Source organism: Chinchilla lanigera, unplaced genomic scaffold, assembly GCF_000276665.1.
Source record: "Chinchilla lanigera isolate Chin_1 unplaced genomic scaffold, ChiLan1.0 scaffold00021, whole genome shotgun sequence".
In the NCBI taxonomy this organism is placed as follows: domain Eukaryota; kingdom Metazoa; phylum Chordata; class Mammalia; order Rodentia; family Chinchillidae; genus Chinchilla; species Chinchilla lanigera.
Window position 1 is genome coordinate 18799325 of NW_004955422.1, and position 21033 is coordinate 18820357.

Below are 21033 nucleotides of genomic sequence, written 5' to 3' on the forward strand. Positions count from 1 at the left end.
GCCGGTGGTCTGAGGGTCCAGACTCTACTCTAGGAACTACCACAAGATGAGAAGAGGCTGAAGGAGGATCTTTATTTAGAACACTTGGCTGGGGGCCACTCCCTGAGGCCCTTGCTCCAGAGGATGGACAGAATCAGCCAGTGGGAGCGCCTTGTCTCGTCTTCCATCAAGATCTCATGGGTAGAGGTCAGAGGTCACTCTCCCCATAGAGGGCACTGGAGAAGGCCACGTAGTCCAGGGCTCCAGCTGGAGCCCCAGATCCCTTGTATAGTGCCATCCGGCGGATGCAGTATTCAGCCTGCTCAGCCGGGAGCTCCCGCCTCAGCTCCTCAGGGGTGATGTAGTTCTGGGGACAGGAGATGTTGAGGTCCACTGTTTCATGCTGTGCCACAGGCCACCAGTCCCCCCACTGCCCAGGGCTTACCTTGTCTCCTGCCAGGATCTTGAAGGAGGCCATGACTTGCTCAGCTGTGTCTGTCTCAGCTGTCTCTCTGGTCATGAAATCAATGAAGGCCTGGAAGGTCACCACCCCAGTGGCATTGGGGTCCACCATGGTCATAATGCGAGCAAACTCTACTTCTCCCTGTAGATATAAAGCACCAGGAGCCATGCCCATGGATGCTAAATCCAGGAGGGCTCCCGAAGTCCTCTCTTGGGGACTGCCCAGCCTTGGGCTCACAAACCCAGGGACAGGATGCACCCTTCCTCCAAAGACCTCAATCAGCCTGGCTTTAGGAAGTCTTTTGTGCTAGGGCAAAACTTGCTTTGTGGCCATGCCAACCCTGCTTTTTGCTCATTGGTCTTGATTTTTTCCTGAGGCCATAACCCTCTGTAGTGCTGTTTCTCTAAGGTAGTACTGCAGGCTCAGACCTTGGGGTCACCCAGAACAAAGTCCAAGTTAATTTACCTTTGAGCCTTTGCCAGTCCCCATGGGGTGTAATTATGATGACGATGACACATGTGAAAGGAGAAGGCACCAGTGGCACTCCGGGGAAAGGGCTTAGGGGTACTCACCAGGTCGTAGCCCATGGAGATGAGGCAGGCTCGGAAGTCATCAGGCTCCATCATCCCGTTCCGCTTCTGCAGGGAGTGGATGGATGTCAGGCATGGTCCCTAAACCCCACTAGCCCCCTAGTCGCTTACCCCGCTGGCTGGGCCCCTTGCTGACCCGGTCAAAGTGGTTGAAAGATGCTCGGAACTCATTGAGCTGCTCCTGGCTCAGGCCCTTGGCATCTCGGGTCAGTACCTGGTTCTCCACTTCATTGATGGTGCGGGCGATGGAGGTGAGCAGCTGCTCCCAGCCCACACGGATGTGCTAGAGAGTGGGAGATGGGCCAGTTGGTGGGCGGCTGGTGCCTGGCCACTATTCTAGCACCACTCTCAACCCTTTGTGTGACCCCAGGCAAATCTTTACCCTCACTGCACCTCTGCCCCCATCACTGAGTGACTCCTCTAGTAACCCTTCATGCATTAAAGTTTGATGATTTAGTACGTATTCAGTATTGATCAGCCAGCTCTGGCCAGTCCTGGCTGGCTTTAATCTGCTTTGTGACTCTGAACTGGTCACTGTCCATTGCTGGGTCTCAGCATCCCCATGGGATATGCTGCCAGGCTAAACTTGGGTCCTTCTAGAACAGACATATTCCATCCAGCTGGGATCACACCAGCCTTTTCTAGGCTGTGCAGCCTTCCACTCTCCCGAGGGGCTAGGGCCCACCTCCATGCTGTAGACTGTGTGCTTGTTGTCAAAGACCAGGCTCTCCTGCAACAGCTGGTGGTCACCCTCCAGCCGGTCGATGTTGCTCTTGTAATTGATAATGTTCTGCTCCTGCTGCCGCAGTCCTGCCATCTGCTCCTCCAGAGAACCGGCCAGTCCTGCTGCCAGCCGCCCAACCTCCTGCAGGGATACCCGGGCAGAATGAGGGCCCCCAGCTCCCTGGGCCCTGCCCTGGCCCCAACCCTAGGTTGGTCCCACTCTTCCAAGCCCTCACCTCCACTTTTGCCTGGATCCAAGGTCCCACAGCATTGGCCTGGGCAGCAAACTGTCGCCGGAGTCTCTCGTTCACCTGTTGCCGTGACAGCTCCTCCTGCAGTGTCTGGTCACGGCTGGGAACCAACTTTCGGACCTGAGAAGAAGTATGGCTAGGTCAGAGCCAGTTCTGGGGACCAGAAGATCACTTTGAGGAGAGATGGGCCCTAGCCTCTCAAACCTCAGCGCCTGTTGCTGTGAACTGAACTGGCCCTTGTGAGCAAGCTCTGAGGCATATCACTTAGGCTTAGTTTCTTTATGTGCAAAATGTGTCTGTGGCATCATTTATAACTAGCATAGGTGGTTTTATGAAAGGTAACCACATAAAATTTAATTCCACACATCAGTCCTGATGGGAAATTCTCCATTATGCATATGAGGCCATGACAGGCAAGGTGGTTTATCAAATGTGATGTGGAGGCAGTGGCAGATCTCAGATCTGGAGGTAGACTCTATTCCCCCTGTCTTGGGACACCTGAGGTTTCAGCGTGTTTTAAGAATATACATGAGGGGATCAGGGGACAGGGCAGGGCTGCTGGAGGCACTGACCGTGTCCCACTTGGTGTTGATGTCCTGTGGGCTAAGGGTGATGTAGGGGTTGGTGGATGGGGGCCGCAACCCATATGTTTGGCAGATCTTCTGGATCTCGCCCTGGATGCCCAGGATGGCACCTCGCTCTCGGTCAGCCTCAGGCAGTGTTGCCTTGAACTGGTCATGCGCTGTCAGCAGGCTCTGGGGGTGACAAGCAGGAAGGATCAGCACCCACACAGAACAGGAAGAATGGCAATGCCTATCAAGCCTGGTTCTGCCTCCCAGCCCAGCACTCCAGAAATGGGTTTTTTCATAGGAGCCTAAAAGAGTGACTGACAGGATTTGGGGCCAAATTTTTTCCCTCTCTACTGGGAATTGAACCCATGACCTTTGCACTGAGCTACATCCCGAGCCCTTTGTTATTTTTAATTAATATGTTTATTTATTTATTTATTTTTGAGACAAAGTCTCACTATATAGTTGAGGCCTTCAATTCACTATGTAGTCCTGGCTGGCCTTAAACTCACAGTGATCCTGCTGCCACACCCTCCTGATTTTTTGTTTTTGTTTTTTTAAGACAGAGACTCTAAACTGCCCAAGTTGGAGCAGCCAGGGATGTAGCTTAGTGGCAGAGTGCCTGCCTGGCCAATGCAAGGTCCTGAGTTCGATTCCTGGTACCAAAATTTAAAAATAAAAATAAATTGCCCAAGTTGGGCTTGAACTTGTGATCCTTCTGCCTCAGCCTCCCAAGGGTGCTGGGATTATAGGCAGTAGCCACTGTACCAGGTTTTGGGGCCACCTTTCCTGTCATCTGACCCAGTGTCCCCAGGACTGTCTCCAGAATCCCCGTACCCACCTGGGTCTCCTCCACTGAGTGCACCAGCCACACATCCTGTAGGTCCTCCACTGCTCCATCCAGCCAATTGTTAAAGGGTGCTGCCCGTCGCGCAAACTCTAGCTGTAGCTGATCAATGGTTTCCAGGAGTTTCTCCATCCGCTAGGGGCCAAAAGGATATCAGGTCAGCACCTCCCCAGCCTCACTCTCTGGCCCCCAGCTACCTGAACCCAGACTCCACCTCTAGTGCATCCCGCCTCTTCTGGGTCAGCGTGCCCAAGTTGTCCCATTGGTCACAGATGGCCTGGCAGCGGCTGTTCACTGAGGCTGCCTCATGGTAGTCCAGCTCACTAGGGATGAGAAAAGGCCTGAGTGTGGGGCCAGGCCCTGGTCTCGGCTGCCCTCCTGGGGCTCGAACCAGTGCCCATGGTGGTGGTGAAGGCATAGGCAACCCAGGGCAAGTGAGAGAAGAGCAGAGTTTCTGCAGGGGAACCCCAGGTAGGCATCCCGGTGTTCTCAGCTCCAGTCCTTGGAGGTGCTTGGCTGGAGGGGGCACCTGAGGTGTTGGAGGCGGGAATATGCGAGAAGGGGTGGGTTTTCAGGAGGTGGTGGGGAATCCCAGATTGAGGAGGAAGTTTAGGGTAGTACGTTGGGCCCCAGGTAAAAGGAGTGGCCAGGTTGGGGGACATGCCCTGGGACAGATGCCGCACAGGTGGGGCAGAACGTGGGCTGCAGAGCGGGTAAGGAGGTGGAGCTGGGGTTCCGGAATGGGAGGAGCGAACGATGCGAGGGCGTGGGTACCACTGCTAGTTAGGAAACCCGGGACAATCTGGTGTCTAGATGAGGGTACGGAGTGGAAAGCCTGGGAGCAGGGCGGGGCTCAGCGTCAAGGGGCGGGGCCAGGCAGGCGTGGTCTATAGGGCGGGTCCATCACGCCTACTTGAGCTCCTGGGCTAGTGCAGCGATGTGCTCCACCCGGTCCTGATGCGCCGCAAGGTCGCTCTCAAACGCTTCGTGGCGCCTCAGCAACGCCCGCACCTCCTGTAGCGAAGCCGACTCGTAGTCGCGCTGGTTTAGCATCTCCTCTTTCCCTGCTCAGAGAGAGGTCCGGTTCCAGTCACTCAGTAGCGGACACAGCAGGAGTAGGGGTGAGATATCAGCATAAGGGAAGCCCCTGATCCGCAGCATAAGGCTGCCCGTGGTTCCGTTTTGGAATTATTTGGACGCTATCTCTCAAAGGTTCTGTGAGCCCAGTTTCTTTCGTTCTCCACTGTTACTCCAGAGCCTGGCACAGTGATTGGCCCTTGATAGCCCTTGACGAACAGAAAATTCATTGGATGGATGAATAGTGAATGTAAAAGTACTGAGTGATAATTATCTTAATTTTGCAGATGACGTCGTGCATAATCATAACAGCAGTAGGGCCGCTTTATTGAGTGCTTCTGTATTTTACAGAGGAGGTACCTGAACTGTAAAGGTTCGGAGGTCTCTCCAGCACTATATAAGTAGCTGTAAATTTAAGGAATTCTTAGTCCAAACTATTGTGTTTTATTGTGTCCACAAGCCATTTTCATTGTTCGTTCATTATTTTGGGGCTTATTTTAGGACTTATTTGTACGATTAAAATCTCTGACAAAATATTGAATGAGTGACTTTATACAGAGTGACTTTTTAAAAATAAATTCTAGACTTTATAATGTGAAAGGTAAAATAATAAAGTTTCTTCCAACACTTTTTCTTAAAGGTAATTCAGTAAATTAGTACACATGAACCTCCTCAGCCTAATAATAGATGTCTTCAATTAAACCTAGAGTTATTGTTATACAATGTAGCAATTTCACAGAATGATATATTTGATTCGTGCAATATTTCCCATCAGTGTGACATAAGTGATGTTGGGGTTAAGAATGGACTCATCTTTGGACACTTGATATATATACAAATACAATGCTACATGACAAATTAATCAGAGAAGACAGAGGACCAGTGTCTGGAGGGAGGGTTAGAGGCCTGAGTTTACAGATAAAGAAACTGTGGTCCAAAGTGGGGCCATGGGCCAAGCGGCCACTTGTAGCAAGTTAGAGTAGGACTAGAAATCTGGTCTCCAGCTTCCCTGTAGAGGACCTGCCTCTGTCCTGACATTTTGCTAGGACTCCACTCCAGGAGAAAGTCCAACCCCATGAGGTGCACCTACCCCGGGTCCAGGCTTCATGCAGGGAGGCCTTCTGCTGGAACTTCTCAGCCAGGTGCTGGAGTCTCTGTAGGCGCCGGATCTCTGAGAGCAGCCAGTCTTCATAGCCCTTTTCCACTTGCTCCAACCCTCGCCATGCGTTGGCAATGTCCTGTGGGGCAGGCAGACGTGGCCTCCATCATGGTTCACCCATTGTGCAGATGGGGATGCAGAGTCTAAGGTCACTCAGAGTATGTGGGCAGAGCTGGGGCACCCCCAGGCCTGGCCTGGCTCACCGAGACCAGCTTGCCCTCGGAGGGCATGAATGCAGGCCGGTGGCTCAGCCTCAGCTTGGTTTGTAGTGTGTTGAAGTTGATTTCCAGCTGGCACTTCTCCTGGACACGAGGCGGCTTGTGCAGGCGCCGGTAGTCCCGAAAGTCTTCCAGCTTGCGCTGCATGGCACTCATGCTGGGCTCACCCACCCGGTTCTCCAGCCATGGGACAGTGCGGCGGATCCACTCCAGCAGCTGCCAAGGCCAGGCAGGGGCAAAGCAGAGAGTGCTAACTGCCCACCTCACCTACTTTTTTCCACCCACACCAGAAGGCTGGGCTTCAAGTACATGGGGTAACTTTTACAACTACAGAGGACAGAATGCAGTAATAGGTCCCCTTTGGTCGAGGAAAGGATAGTGTTTTTTTGTTGTTGCTGTTTGTTTTGTTTTTTAAATGCTAAGGGGCCAGTACAGGTTGGCATAGGACAAAGGGCCAAATGGCTACCTAAATACAAAGGAATGGACCAACAAATGAATAAGTGACTGAATGATAAGTGGATCAGGGAACACCCAGGAACTCAGGTAGGCAGAAGGGCATAGGATGGAGCAGGAGGAGGCTGTGGGGAAGCCCAGGTCACACTGCAAAGAAAGAAGCTCTGCAGGCCCATGTTGGGGGTTAGCAGGGTTGGGAAGGCCAGCAGGGCCAACATGAGGAGAAAGCTGAAAAGGGCTCTCCAGCCCCGGCCCCACCTCACTGGCCAGCTTCTCATACTCCTCCATCAGCTTCTCATTTTCCTGGTTCACAGCTAGCACCTTGCAGATCCTGTTGGCAGCTGTCTCCGCCTGTGGTGGTACAGGTGGGAGGGTTGGCATTAAGACAAGGTGCCTCAGACACCCCTGACCCAGCTTTCCTCTGTAAAGCCTTGAAAGCCTGGTCTGGTGCAAATCAAGGAGTGGGGATGAAGGGAGGAGATCTCTTATACTGGGGAGGGAGCTTTTAGGCCGGAGGCCTCTGTGCCTGAGCTCCCGGAGGACAATGCTTGCAATTAAGAGAGTGACATCCTTAAACCTACAGATAGGCACCTCCAAATGTTGGGCTGCTGTCAAGATTTGGCTCTTGTGCCTGGCCTGAAGTAGACATGAACCTCTTCAACCCCCTCAACCACAAGGGGTTCAGCATCAAGGCCCTCCTTACCTGCTCAGCCCCAGCAAAAGCATGGTAGAAGCAGGAAACATAGGTCATGATGGCTTTTTCATCTGGCTTGGGGGTGTTCACAATGTCTGCAGGAGGCAGCAAGGTGTATGTTGACCAAAGCCAGGGAAGAGAATGAGCTCAGCTCCTTGCCTCCCAGACAGAGAAGCCCCTCAGGATGACAGCGATGGAGACATCTAATCACCAGCTACCAGCTCCTCCAAGTCCAGCATCTTTCTTTTCCCTGAAGCCCTCTCTGGTCACCCTGGGGCCAGGCAACTTCCCCCTCCATGAGCTGAGCAAAGCATGAAGCCGTGGGTGACTGAGCAGACACTGGGGACCTCATGAGGGACCCATTACACTGCCTGGTGCCCTGACTCCAACTGTCTTTTCTCTACATCTATGAGCTCCACGCCCAGAACCAGTTTCCTCCATTGGTGCCCACACAGCCAGAACACCATGCACAGCAGATCCTCAGCAAGTTTGCCGCTTCATTAAATGCCTTGCTCAGTCACAGTCAGAGGCAGGATGTGCCCCAGAGGGGCTACTAGTTTTGAGGGACCAACATTATCCCTGGTATCCCAGAGAACTGGGATATGAGACAAGGGGGTAGGGACATTCTATAGGGAGATGCAGGATAGAGCAGGGAGGCACTACGGAGAACTCCTAGAGAAAGGGGCAATGAAAGGAAGGATTGTAGCCAAGGAGCAGGACGAGGGCCAGAGCACCGCATGAGGAAGGAAGAGCAGGGTGTAAGGTGTGGCACCTGGACCACACACACCCATGAGGAAGAAGGGTCCTGGCCTGCATGAGGCTCAATCTCACCTTCTGCATCCAGCATCTTAGGGATGTCCAGGTATTTCTCTGCCACCTCAAAGGCAGTGTTCAGATTGCCGATGGGGTCATCCTAGATGGGTGTGACACGGAGAGGTGAAAGGTCAGTTGAGAGCAGAGGTTGAGGAACTGGGGCTGGGGTGGGGCAGAGGCCCACCTTGCGCAGTTTGGCATAGTCGATGAGGTCAGGCCGGTGGCGGTGGATGAGAGCACAGAGGGCCAGGCCATCCTTCCAGCTAGAGAGAGACAGAGGGTGTCAGGCCTGGGCTCAAGCTGAGGCCACGCCCCACCCTCGGCCCAGGAGCACCCCAGCAGGCTGGACTCATCTGATGAAGGGAGTAAAGTACACACTTCTGCACGCTTCAAGAGTCCCTTGTTGCCAGACTTAGCCCATCTCCTCCGATCTCCCCAGATCCCTTTGTGTACCCTGTGCTTAGATTGATTCATTTCTAGCTGCGTTTGGCCAACACACTGTCTCCGAATGGAACACCTTTTCAGGAATATTACATATGCTCCCTGCTGCAGGATTTCTTGGTAACCTTCCCGGATTCAACATTTACTGAGGCCTCTTATTTTTAGACGCAGCAATCCCTTCCTGGCCTGGGGCTCAGGACAAAGGGCCTACTCAGTGCCCTCCCTGGCCAGGCAAGCTCCTGCCTGTTCCCCAGTCCTGATGAGCTTACAGACCTGGTGTGAAAGTTCTGCACATTAACATTCCGGTACGGCGCAGTCTTTCGCTGGCACCACAGCAGCAGGCCTTCCTTGGCAGAAGTTTCTGGAGGGGGCACAGGAACAGAAGCATTAGTTGGGAAGGGGCCTGAGCCATCCCTCCCCCTTCCCTAGGCTTCTCCCTCAGCACTCACCCTCCACAGAGATGTCCTGGATGGCGAAGCGGAGGATGATGGTCCAGATCATGCCCAGGGTCATCTTCAGGTTGCCATCAACAATCTCTGCAGGGTGGAAGAGAGAAAACAGCCTCTGGTTGGTACTTGAGGCCTGTGTGCCCAGGCCTTAGGTCACAGTTCCTCTGATTACCTCTCTGGCCTTTGTCCACCACCCCAGGGCTGGCCCCTAGTAACTGAGCACCTAGCAGGTGCTCAGTAAGCATTATAGTTATTTATTTGTTTGTTTATTGAGACAGAGTATCACTATGTAGTCAAGGCTGGACTTGAACTCTACACTCTCCTGCCTCAGCCTCCCAACTACTGGGATTACAAGCATGTGCTGCCTTGTCTGGTTCTACTGTTATTTTTAAACCATTTATTGACCACCTCATAGGTGCCAGGTGCTGTGCTGGCACACACTTTGGGTGCATTTATTTCTTTTGGTCTTTTCCATGAGTCAGGGACAATTATGGCCATGTCAAGATGAGGAAACGGAGGTTCACAGAGGTGACTTATTGATACCAGAAGAGCTCCCTGCTTCTCCCAGGCCCTCTCTTGCCCCTCCTCACCTTCAGCACCAATGGACACCAGCTTCACCCCCTTGCTGGCAATGAAGTCCAGGGCCTTGTTGACATTGGCGATTTTGTGGAAGCGCATCTTGCCTTTGTCTGGCCTGGGCAGCCTCTCTCCTGAGGATAAGAAAAATCAGGGGTTGAAGATTATGAGAAGCAGCTGAAGACATTGTCCCCAGGCACCCACCATCCTGCCGAGTTCCCTCCAGTGCTCCTGCTGTCCCAGCTCCCCCATTCCCCTGGGTCCTGGGGTACTAAGCATGGATGTGCACCCTCACCTGAAATGACCTCCAGGAGAAGCATGAGCTTGAGGCCATTTCGGAAGTCCTCCTCAATGTTCTCAATTTGGGTGCCTGCCTTCCGCAGGTGTGAGTTGCACCAGGCAGTGAAGGTCTGCGGACAGAGGAAAGTGCTGAGATCCTATGGCTGGCTGCTTAGGCAGGGTACACCTCAGAGCCCATGCCCTGAATGCATGTCTCATCTCAGTTGCTGACTTGCCGTGGATCCTGGGCCAGTCTCTTTCTCTGAACTTCAGTTGTCGTGAAAGGGAGAAAATTGGATTTATGCTAGTTCTATAGCCAGCTTTCTAGCCTTGGTGGATTTGTTTTTTAAGATAAATTCTGCTATGTAGTTCAGGCTGGCCCTGAGCCCACTATGTACCCCAGGCTGACCTTGAACTCAAGACAGTCCTCCAGAGTGCTGGGATTACAGGTATGCACCACCATCACCATACCTGGCTTGGCTGATCTTAAGGACTAGAAGGAGACTTAAACATTTTAACATGCCCCCAAAGTGTGAGGTCCCTTAAGGTGCAGGGGTTAGGGCAGGGATATAAACTCTGAGAAATTCTACATGGTGGCACATGCACCCTGAAGGCTATAGACTGGCTTCCAGGGAGACCTAGAGTATACAAGGACTGTACAGGCTCTGAGTGGTTCACCAAGCTCTCAGCCCAGCCTGACCTGGCTGCTGGAGTGAGCCTCCTGCCACTGGAGGTGTGTAACTGTATACTTAGTACTACCTGATGGGGACCCAAGCACCAGAGAGGGCATTTGTCTCTGCAGTTCTTTCTAATCCTGGGAAGTGGATGCTGTGGGTCTCAATAGGGAATAGGGCAGGGCAGGGGCACAGGCAGGTCTGGGTGCAGTGTGTGAGATGTGCTCCCTGCCTTAAAGGAGCTCACACCCAATCAAAGAACCATGCTGGCCTGAGAAGTGCTAGGAGAGAAAAGTGGAGGAATCTTTCAAAAACTGGGGGAGAGAGGAGACTTCTCAGGGAGGGGCTCACACTTGATTAGAGTTGAAAAGGAAGAGCAGGAGCTACCCAGGCAGGAAGGGCAGGCAAGGGCATTTCAGGCAGGGGTGGCCACTTGAAAAAAGTTGCTCTGTTTGTGGGACTTAACTTTCTGGGCATTGCTGGAATGAAGCTGGGGGTGTTAGGGATCAGTGGTGAGAGGCGGACCGGAGGGGCGGCAGGGGCCAGGTCATGCACAATCTTCGATGTTAAGCTGGGGAGTTTGAACTTGATCCTGAGAGCTACAGGGAGTCAGCAAAGCTTCAGGCAGGAGGGAGGTGGGCGGAACTGTGATCCAGAGAGCTCCTAGTTGTGGAGGGACAAGTGAGGCAGAGGTAACGCGGGCAAGGGCAGGAAAGGGTGTTGGGGCCAGGGGCAGGGGCGAGGTAAGAGGCATGCAGGGGCTTTATTTTGTCTCTTGCTGAATCCTGGCACCAACAGCACTAGAACTTCTAAAAAAATATTTTGGCTGTTTTTTTGTTATGTTTTGTTTTGTTTTCCAGTACTGGGAATCAAACTCACAACCTCGCGCTTGCCAGGCAGGTGCTGTGCCGCTGAGCTAAATCCCCAGCCCCTAAAAAATATTTATTTAACAAAAAAAAATTTTTTTTTGAGACAGGGTCTCACTATGTAGTGTAGGCTGGCCTTGAACTCATGGCGATCCCCCTAGCTCAGCCTCCTGAGTGCTGATATTACAGGCATGCACCACCATGCCCGGTCCACAAATGCGTTTGTATAAAGAGGAAGCAGGCATCAGGTGTGAGGAAGGGGGATTGTGCCAGGTCTGTGGAAACAGTTGGATAAAGGAGTTACAGCTAAGAAAGAATGTGCAGGAGCAGAGATGGGACAGGGTTAAAGGGATGATTAAAGCGACACAAAGATATTTATTACAACCTGGTGATAAATAATGTTGGATATGAAAGAAATGACCCAAATGTCCAAGGACAGGGGATGTGAATGGATGAAGTGGGTAGCTGTAAGCTGGGATAAATGGATGCCCCTGATATTTTAGATGACAAAGAAAAGATATAGACTGGCATGTGTCCCGTGAGGGGCATGTGGACCTACACATGGGAGAAGCCTGAGTGGCGGGGGTGGGAATAGGAGTGGTTGCAAAGCAAATGACAGCTGGAGCCAGGAGCAGGGGTGACATCACCGGAGATTACCAAATCCAGGGACCACAGCCATGCTGGGAGACAGGTGCAGGGGCACCCCGGCAGGGGGGGGGGTGTATCACCCAGGACACCCCAGGAGAGTCAGCTCAGCCTCCCAACCCCTGGGATCAACTCCTGTCACAACCCAGCAGAAGTGCTCTGATTCTAGATTCTGGGATTTTCAGATCCTGCAAATTCCACACAGCACCCCAGTGTCCTCCTACCCTTTCCAGGTGCCTTGCTCTGTTGCCAAACACTCAGCAGTGCCTGATGACCTCATGGTGCCCTCCCTACTCGTCTGCCACTCCTCAAATTTTTCTCATTCAAGCTGGGATCATTTTCTCTTTAGGGAACCCAGGTGTCCTGCCCTCTCCACTAGGGAAAGTCTGGGAATGAAAATAGTTCAGGGAGGAAGGAGGGCCCGAGTGCCCTACAAGGCTGGGCAGGGCAGCAGCTGCCCACAGGCCCCTGTCAGGCTCCCCCAAGGCGCTGTCTCAGCACAAAGTGCCCATCTGGCTGAAGCATCAGGTTACCGCGTAAGGGGACCCAGGGCTCCCCTCCTCCCAGACCTTGTGGCCTTTTCAGCAGACTCAGGGCCCCTGAAGCAGGAGGGGTATCTTGGGAAAGACTGGGAGTGGGACAAGGGACCCAGATTGAAGGCTCCTGTTTCCTGGCGTTATATCATTTGGGGCCCATCTCTGAACTTTCTGAGCCTCAGTTTCCTCAGCTGTCAAACGAAATAGAGTGGACTCACCCTGGTAAAAATACAGAGAAGAGGGTGGAGTGGGGTTTGAGGTACCCCTTTCCCCACACTCCCAAGTCCCCCAGGGTCCAGAGTGCCTCCTTCAAGTGGGCTCTTAGAATATTTAACTAGAGAGCTGGGTGGGCATGGAGAGAGAGATTATTCTTCCTAAACCCCATCTCCCCTATCTATATCTCCTGGGCTTTGCCCAATCTGTTTTTGCCACCAGAAGTGGGCCCAGAGGAGTAAACCTAAGATGGGGGGATCCTAGGCTAGTTCTTGACACCCTGGACCCTCATGAGGGCTCCCAGCCAGCTTCTCCAGCCCTAGGGGACAGCAGCGGGCTGGTGGGCAGAGCGTGGGCTGGGCAGTGGCAGACTAGGTTAAAGTCGAGCTGTGCCTCTGCACTGCTGGAGATGCTCAGGACAAGGGCTGGCCTCCCAGGCCTCAGTTTTGCCCTGGGGAAATGGGCGAGCACTCACTTTCCGCTGCTGTTTCTCCCAGGCCGGGTCTAGCAGCAGGTCGCGGTCCCAGTCCTCCTCCTGTTCCATGTACTCGCCGCCCCCGCCGCCCGCGAAGGGTCCCTCCCCGGTCCCCAGACCCTCGGGCTGCATAACCATCATCATCTCGCTCTGGCTCCTGGGGTCCGCTTCGCTCCGCGCGCTCTGGGATACCCCGGGGCCGGTTAAGTAGTGGCCGGCCCAGCCCCGGATCGAATTCGCACTAAATATGGGGGAGGAGGTGGGGCCGGACAGGGGTTAAGGCTCTCGGGTCGGGGCCAGACTACAGATTGCACTGGAGCCAGGGGTTGCGAACTGTGGGACGCTGGGGTGGATCTCATGGTAGAGATCTGGGATTCGGTTCCAGCTCCATGGCTTTGGTGCTGTGTGACCTTAGGGAAGCCACAGGCCCTCTCTGTTTCCTCATCTGTAAAACCGAGATGACAACACTTGACAGTGGTTGCAGACCGCCCTAAAAGCTGCCCTCGAGGCCTTCTCCTGAGCCTCTTCCGGCCTCGCGGATGGAAACGGAGCCCCATCCTCATTTCACAGTCAGAAACACAGGAGGCCCCGAGCTGCTTTAATGTTTTCTAGGGTGATGAAGGGAGACACCCGAGCATAGGGAGGGGTTCTGAGCCAGCTGGATAGTCCTACGCAGGGCTATTAATATCCGGGCGCCTGCGGGGAGATGGGGCAGAATGTGCTGAGCCGGGAAACCCCGAAGCCACAGAGGGTGCAACCCAATCCTGCTGGAGAGACAGCCACCGCCACCCGCGAGCCTGGCTTTCGCTGGAGCGGGCGGAGTGTGCGCGATGGGCGGGGCAAGATTTAGCTGTGGCACCCGGACTCGGATGCCAATCGGATTTTGAGTACCTCCTGGCTCGTTCAATTGACCAATCAGCTCTCGGCATCCACGACCTCCCCCTTTGAGTCTAGCGCTCCGCGCACCCCTTCGGAGTCCCTATTGGTCGTTGAAGACGTCGGTTTACCGATATCACTGCCCCAGTGCGGAAGCGGCGGGGTCCTAAAGCTCTCAGAGCGGGTGCGTCCGGACCATGGGGCAACCGTGGGCTTCAGGGAGCCCAGACCCGGCATCTGCGCGGCTGCCTCTCGTGCTCACGACGCTGTGGGCTGCCGCGGTGGTCCTGGAGCTGGCTTATGTGTTGGTGCTGGGTCCCGGGCCACCCCCGCTGGGACCCCTAGCCCGGGCCTTGCAGCTCGCGTTGGCCGCCTTCCAGCTGCTTAACCTGCTAGGCAACGTGGGGCTGTTCCTGCGCTCGGACCCCAGCATCCGGGGCGTGATGCTGGCCAGCCGCAGCTTGGGCCAGGGCTGGGCGTGAGTGAGGCGCGGGGTTCTCGGGCAGAAGCGGGAATCGGGGGGTGGGGGCGGGGCACCGGACCAGAGGTGTTACAACCTGGGTTGTTAGATCCAGAAGACTTGGGATGGAAGAGCAAAAATGAGTATTATTTTTTTCACTCAAATATTTATTAAGCACCTCCTATATGCAGGATACTATTTCGGGGGCTGTGGGTACAATAAAACATTCTCCACCACTTGGAGTAGCTGTGGGGGGGCAGGCTAAACTATAGGTGTGATAAGTACGCAAATTATATAAAATGTCAGACAGCGTCAGTGGTGTGGGAACAAAAATTAGAGCGAGGCCATCTGGTCAATTTAATGAGACCCTGACTCAACATACAATTAAAAAGGACTAGAAGCTAGATGTAGTGGTGCACTCTGTAATCCTGGCACCTTGGGAGGCTGCAGGAGGGGAATAGCAAGAACCTAGGCAATTTAGCGACTTTGTAAGATCCTGTCTCAAAAATAAAAAAGGACTGTGGATGTAGCTCAGTACCAAGGCCCTGGGTTCACCCCCAGTACAAAAGAGGTGGGGGAGGGGGGATGCTGGAGATGTAGCTCATTGCTCTCTGGGTTCAATTCCCAGTGCATAAATAAAGCAAGCTAAAGGGAATTCAGGTTTCTGTTTTAAATAGGTAGTCAGCCCTCACCACCAGAAATAACTGTCTGAGGTGATGGATCTGTTAATCCCATTGATTTAATAATTCTGCATTACATTCAGAAATCCTAGTGTGAACATTGCAATTAAAAATAAAAATAAACCGGGCATGGTGGTGCACACCTGTAATCCCAGCACTCAGAAGGCTGTGGCAGGAGGATTGCTGCAAGTTCAAGACCAGCCTGGGCTACAAAGTGAGCTCAAGGCCAGCCTGAACTGCATAGCGAGACCCCGTCTCAAAAAGACAAAAAAATAAAAATAAGCGCTGGGTGTGGTGGTGCAGGCCCAGCACTTAGGAGGCTGAGGCAGGAGGATTGCCTTGAGTTTAAAGCTAGCCTGGACTACTACATATCTCACCGCACCCCTAAATAAATAAATAAGTAGTCAAGGGGGACCTCATTGACAAAAACTTGAAGATGACTTAGCCTTGTGGGCATTTAAGGGTAGTGTGTTCCAGGCAGAGGGACCATAGTATGTATGCAAAGGCCCTGAGGGAGTTGTGTGGCTAGTATATTCCCAGAACAGCAAGAGTGATAGGGGTAGAGCGAGAGAGAGCAAGAGACATTAGAGCCATAAGGACCTCTACCACTTTGAAGGCTTTGTTTTTCACTGGGAAGGAAATGGACAGCCATTGGAGGGTTTTGAGCAAAGGGGGCGGGGATCAAATAAGCTTTAGAAGGCTCAGTCTGGCTTCTGGGATGAGATTATGCTTGGAGGAGACAGTCAAGAAGCTACTGTAATAATGGCAGGGACAGTTCATGGGGACTTGGGGCCCTGTGGAAGAAGTGAGAGGATTGAGGGTTAGTGGTTGGAAAAAGGCCTTAGGCCTAGGAAGGTCAGAGCTGGAAACCACCCCAGCCCTGCAGCCCTTGCCCCAGAGAGCATGGAAAATCTTAGCCTGCTTTTTCTGCAAGGAACCTGAGGCTTGGCCAGGGCAGGTGGCTGTTTTGCTTCCCCAGGATGGGTGCGGGGGCTTACACTGGGTGGGATCGGGGGCACTCAGAGCTGCTGGCCTTGACCCTGTGGCTCCTTTGCTGCAGTTTCTGCTACCAGTGCCAGAGCCAGGTGCCACCACGCAGCGGGCATTGCACTGCCTGCCGTGTCTGCATCCTGCGTCGGGACCATCACTGCCGCCTCTTGGGCCGCTGCGTGGGCTTCCACAACTACCGGCACTTCCTGTGCCTGCTGCTCCATGCCTCCGGTGTCCTCCTCCACGTCTCTGTGCTGCTGGGCCCTGCCCTGTCAGCCCTGCTGCGGACCCATGCGCCTCTCCACACTGCTGCCCTCCTCCTGCTGCCCTGGCTCATGCTGCTTACAGGTAGGGTCCCTGGGAGGCCTGCAGTGGTGCAAGGAGTAAAGCCCCTTCTGATGGGAGGTGGAGTTTCTGGCTGGTTCTCCTGGAACTGCGCTGGGGACCAGTCCTACTGCCGTCTGTAGGGCTAAGGGCAGCCTGGTGGGTGTGCAGCACTGTACATCAATACAGTGCCCCCAGGCAGGGTCAGGTCTTGTCCGGGAGAGGAAGGAAGGATTCCAGGATTTGTTGGCAGAGGAGGAAAGAGCAGTAGGGGTCCATGGGGGTGGTGGGGTGTGGAAAAACACTGTTAGGGGCACTCTGAGTGCGGGCAGCTGCATGAACAGAGGCCCAAAAGGAGCAAAAGCAAGTTGGTGGGAATTGTGAGATGAAGGCGAGGACAGTAGGTCAGCACTGGACGGTGGATGGCCTTGAACGCTGGTGTGAGCACATGAGTCCGACTTGACGGGGCAGCAGGGAGCCAGAGGAAGGTCCGGGCAGGGAAGTGCCCAGTCATTGGGAGCGGAAGACGAGATGGGAGGCTAAGATGCGGTGTTCTGAATGACGTGTATACTCTCCTCTGACACTACCCCTGATCATATTTCCAAAGACTTTTTACTGTCTCTTCTCTCCCTTCGAGGATGTGTGGGCTTTCTCTCTTGCCTTCCTCCTGACCTTCTCACCATCCTTTATAAACTTGTCCTGTTAGCTACCTCCCCAACTCTGAGATGTCACTGTGTCTCCTCATCCTGCCCGAGTCCAGCTCTGCTCCCCGCCGCGTCTGCCTCCCCCCATGCCAGGGGCAGACTCTGGAGGCCCACGGGGTTTGTCAGAGTCCTCTGTCCACAGTGACTCCCTGAGCAGCCCTCCTTCACCCTCCGTGATGCCCCTGGGGTGCCCTGAGGCTCAGCGCTCAGCCCTCCTCTTTGCTGTCATCACAGCCTCCAGTCAGTGCTCCCAGGCACCAAAGTCTCAGGCTCCACCTCCTGATCTTTCAGTCTTGTGCCCTGAGAAATCACGAGCATCTGAAAGCCTGTGTGAACGGTCTCATCTGCACCCGTATGACTGTTTCTTGACCTTCTCCATTCGACTTCCTTCTCCCACTCATGTTCACATGCCCATCCTTGTCACAGCCTGAAACATCACCTCCAAAGCCAGCCCATTAGTCAGCCCTCTTCCTGGCTCTTAGTTCCTCCTCCCCTTCTCCTCCTCTCCACCTCTCACTCTTCCACTCTGTGACACCTGTCCCAGGAGCTGCTGGGCCCTGCAGGCTCCTGGCTGTCACCTTTCTGTTTACCTCCTCTGCCCCGTCTTTACTGTCTATGTTCAATTTAGAGCCCTCTATTTCCCACCATTCTGCCAACCTCAAGCTTCCTTGCTTGTACTCCTTCTGCTCTACCTTCCAGGGCCTTCTGTGTTTGCCTCTGACATGGTCCCCTGCCATGTTCATGGCCACTGACCTCAACAGGCCTTCAGCTGCAGCTGGCCAGACTTTGTTGTCTTTTTTTTTTTTTTTGGTCTGTTTGAGCCAGGGTCTCACTATGCAATTCAGGCTGGTCTCGAACTCGCAACGATCCTCCTGCCTCAGCCTCCCAAGTGCTGGGATTGCAGGCGTGCACCACCACGCCCGGCTCCAGCCTTTGTTCTCTAAAGTTTGCTCCTCTAAACCTTCCCTACTCTCCTGTCCCCCAAGGTCCAGCATGGAGAGAACAGATGCTACTTCCACGGTCATCCTGTGCTTGGCTGACTGTCCCTAGTGGTTAGGGCTGTCACCTTCCTCCCCGCTCGGACACCTCCCTCTGTGGTGTCTACTGCTCCCCTGCATCCTGGCCCCCCTGCTGGCTTCCTTTGGGGTTTCCGACTTTGTGCAGACTCCACACCCTGCATTTTCCCCCTGCCTTGTTCTTCTCCTGTCCCGTCTGCTGCTTCCAGAAGGACTTGTGCAGGGCTCATGGCTGATTTTCCCTTCTTCCTTCCACTGCTGTGCCCGGCTTCTGCCCCACCCCTCCTCTGAGACCACCACGGGTCCAGGCTGTTTTCACCAAATCTTCAGGACCTTCCAGTTCCCTTTTACTGGAAGAGACGCTTTAGACTAAAAAACTGCCAGTTGTTGCATGCTTGACTTTTGCATCCTGGGTTTCACTGATACTTCTGACTTTCATGGTGTTTCCACCTTCCTTTCTGGTTTCCTATTTATTTTTTTTTCATTAAGTTTATTGGTACAGTTTAGATATACATAAGGATCACCTTCATCATAGGGAACTTGTACCTGTACATGATATATCTTAGTTCCTCTTTTTATTTATTTTTGAAGTGGGGTTTTGCGGGTCTTGAACTCGTGAGCTCAAGTGATCCTCCCAACTCAGCCTCCCAATTAGCTGGAGTCACCCATCACCACGTGGGGTTTGCTTTCCCCATGATCTGATGTCTGAGGGTAGCCTGGTTCTCCTCTTGCTGCATGTGCTCTGGCAGATCCAGCCACCCCGGGGAGTTTCAGAGCCCCCAGGTCCCCACCACTCACAGATCCATGTGTCCAGCCTGAGACTGCATCTCAGACTGTGGACTCCCTCTCTCACCTGTGCCCTCTCTGTCCCATCTGCAAACAGAATGTTCTCTCTCCACTTGTTAAAATAGACCAAGTCTCCCTCCTCTGCCCTCTCAGTATGTTTGTATGGCAACCCTCCTATCATGGGGCTTTTCTTTATTGAGGTAAAATTCATCATTGTAGCAATTTTAAAGTGTACAATTTGGGCTGGAGATGTAGCTCAGTGGCACAAGTTCCTGCCTGGCAAGCTCAAGGTCCTGAGTTCGATTCCCAGTACCCAAAAAATAAATAAACAAATAAAGTGTACAATTCAAGCCAGGCATGGTGGCTTAATCCTGTAATCCCAGCGTTCAGGAGGCTGAGGCAGGAGGATCACAGTGAGTTCAAGGCCAAGCTGGGCTACAGTGAGACCTTGTCTCAAAAAAAGTGTACAATTTAGTGGCTTTTAGTATATTTACAATGTAGTAGAGCAATTTTCACTATCCAATTTTAGAACAGTTTCACCCCAAAAAGAAATCCTGAATCCATTAAGCAGACTCCTTCTATTCCTCCCTAATCTCTCTGGCTCTGGTAGCCACTAATGGGTTTTCGAGTTCTATGCACTAGCAGATTCAGCACATCTTATATAAAGGACACCACATAACACGTGAGCTTTTGTGTCTGGCTTCTCTCACTTAGTACAGTGTTTCAGGGAATCTTGTAGTTCATTATTCAGCAGATATTCATTGCCTGCTGTGACAAAGATGGTATAAGATGTGTACTTTTCTGTTGTGACACAGGCATAGTTGTAAAGAAATAGCAAACTATCTGCTTTATGTCTGACAGCTTCCTAAGGGCAGAGATGCTGTCTCACCTCAGTATTTATAGTGTCCGGAACTTATGCACCAGTTTTGTGATACGTGAATGGAAGTCATATCACAGGCAGGGCTGTCTGTCCTGCTCAGCAGTGTGTTTCCATAATCTAGCATGGGTTGGCCAGTGAGTAACAACTTAGTGTTTGCAAACTGGGCAGTGAGCTCTGGAGGGTAGGGGTGGGCCCTGGAGGGAAGACTGGGCTTTGGGAGGGCTGGGCCCAGCTGCCTCCCCCTGACCCTCTCTGCTCTCTCCCTGAAGGTCGAGTGTCCCTGGCCCAGTTTGCCCTGGCCTTCGTGATGGATACGTGTGTGGCAGGTGCGCTGCTCTGCGGGGCTGGGCTGCTGTTCCATGGGACGCTGCTGCTGCGGGGCCAGACCATGTGGGAGTGGGCTCGGGGCCAGCACTCCTATGACCTGGGTGCCCGCCACAACCTACAGGCAGCCCTGGGGCCCCGCTGGGCCCTCATCTGGCTCTGGCCCTTCCTGGCTTCCCCTCTGCCTGGGGATGGGATCACTTTCCAGACCACAGCTGATGTGGGACTCATGGCGTCCTGACTCCAGGAGGAGCCAAAACTAAACAGGACAGACAGGAGCAGGAAGAGGTGTGTGTGTTTGGGGGGCTGTTAACATGTTTCCAGCCTCACCTCCAGGCACAGAAGGGAGGTCAGGTTGTTTCTTAATGCCTGGAGTAGGGCACTGCAGCCCCTACCCAGCTTCCAGGTTGGGCTCAGGTCTTGTACCTGTGCCTCTCTTGGCAGAGATTATGGAGGAATCTGGCAAGGGCTTGCTCAGCTGCCCCTCTCTGCCAGGCTAATAAAGTGACCATTGGGTCCTTGGCCTTCCTCTGTCCTTCACTGGATTTCTTTTCTTTTCTTTCTTTTTTTCCTTTTTCTTTTTTAGACAAGGTCTCATCATGTAGTCCAGGCTGGCCTTGAACTCACTATGTAGTCTAGGCTGGCCTTGATCTCACAGCGATCCTCCTGCCTCAGCCTCCTGAGTGCTAGGATTACAGGCATGCACCACCATGCCCAGCATCTTTACTGGGTTTCTAGTCCTCCTTTTGTTGCCCTGTCTCCTGTTCTTGTTCTTTTATTAGGCCTGGAAGCCATAGGGTGTCTGAGGGGCCAGGGCTGTGTCTTCTCTGGCCCTGGCAGGGGAGTAGGATACAGGTAGTGAAAATTCAGATGTGCTTTACAGTCCCAGTCTCTATGATTGGAAACATTTCTGCAACATTCTGAGAGCTTCTAAGTTTGGAACCTCTCTTAGCTACCCAGGTATGCTGGGCAGCAATTATCCTTATTTGGTGAGTGAAAAATG

At 53.3% G+C, this 21033-nt stretch overlaps 2 protein-coding genes across 5 annotated transcripts; one reads left to right on the forward strand and one right to left on the reverse strand.

Annotated features, from left to right (window-relative positions):
• Window positions 1-47: 47 nt before the first annotated feature.
• Actn3 (actinin, alpha 3) lies at window positions 48-13134 on the reverse strand. Its single transcript, XM_005384391.2, has 21 exons — window positions 12991-13134; window positions 9598-9712; window positions 9317-9436; window positions 8727-8813; window positions 8551-8638; window positions 8021-8099; window positions 7855-7936; window positions 7033-7118; window positions 6588-6680; window positions 5862-6092; window positions 5590-5737; window positions 4336-4486; window positions 3637-3745; window positions 3417-3557; window positions 2579-2761; window positions 1992-2126; window positions 1718-1897; window positions 1169-1315; window positions 1015-1080; window positions 425-583; window positions 48-346 (listed from the first exon to the last, which is right to left on the reverse strand). The coding sequence occupies exons 1-21, from the start codon at window positions 13132-13134 to the stop codon at window positions 188-190; spliced, it is 2703 nt and encodes a 900-aa protein (XP_005384448.1). The 3' UTR covers window positions 48-187.
• Window positions 13135-14000: 866 nt separating this feature from the next.
• Zdhhc24 (zinc finger, DHHC-type containing 24) lies at window positions 14001-20554 on the forward strand. 4 transcript variants are annotated; one of them, XM_005384393.2, is made up of 3 exons: window positions 14001-14344; window positions 16067-16344; window positions 19976-20554. In XM_005384393.2, the coding sequence occupies exons 1-3, from the start codon at window positions 14064-14066 to the stop codon at window positions 20269-20271; spliced, it is 855 nt and encodes a 284-aa protein (XP_005384450.1). In that variant the 5' UTR covers window positions 14001-14063; the 3' UTR covers window positions 20272-20554. The 4 variants fall into 4 exon arrangements, with proteins under 4 accessions (XP_005384450.1, XP_005384451.1, XP_013369513.1 ...); XM_005384394.2 differs by having other exon boundaries at window positions 14001-14170; XM_013514059.1 differs by lacking the exon at window positions 14001-14344 and adding an exon at window positions 15376-15960.
• Window positions 20555-21033: the final 479 nt, after the last annotated feature.

Excerpts from the sequence above, each read along its gene's own strand:
- Actn3 (XM_005384391.2), bottom strand. The coding sequence starts at position 13,134 with ATGATGATGGTTATGCAGCCCGAGGGTCTGGGGACCGGGGAGGGACCC. Across the intron at positions 6,681-7,032 it reads CTTTTGCTGGGGCTGAGCAG|GCGGAGACAGCTGCCAACAG; the intron begins GTAAGGAGGGCC and ends GTACCACCACAG. Across the intron at positions 1,898-1,991 it reads GGATCCAGGCAAAAGTGGAG|GAGGTTGGGCGGCTGGCAGC; the intron begins GTGAGGGCTTGG and ends GTATCCCTGCAG.
- Zdhhc24 (XM_005384393.2), top strand. The coding sequence starts at position 14,064 with ATGGGGCAACCGTGGGCTTCAGGGAGCCCAGACCCGGCATCTGCGCGG. Across the intron at positions 14,345-16,066 it reads AGCTTGGGCCAGGGCTGGGC|TTTCTGCTACCAGTGCCAGA; the intron begins GTGAGTGAGGCG and ends CCTTTGCTGCAG. Across the intron at positions 16,345-19,975 it reads CTGGCTCATGCTGCTTACAG|GTCGAGTGTCCCTGGCCCAG; the intron begins GTAGGGTCCCTG and ends CTCTCCCTGAAG.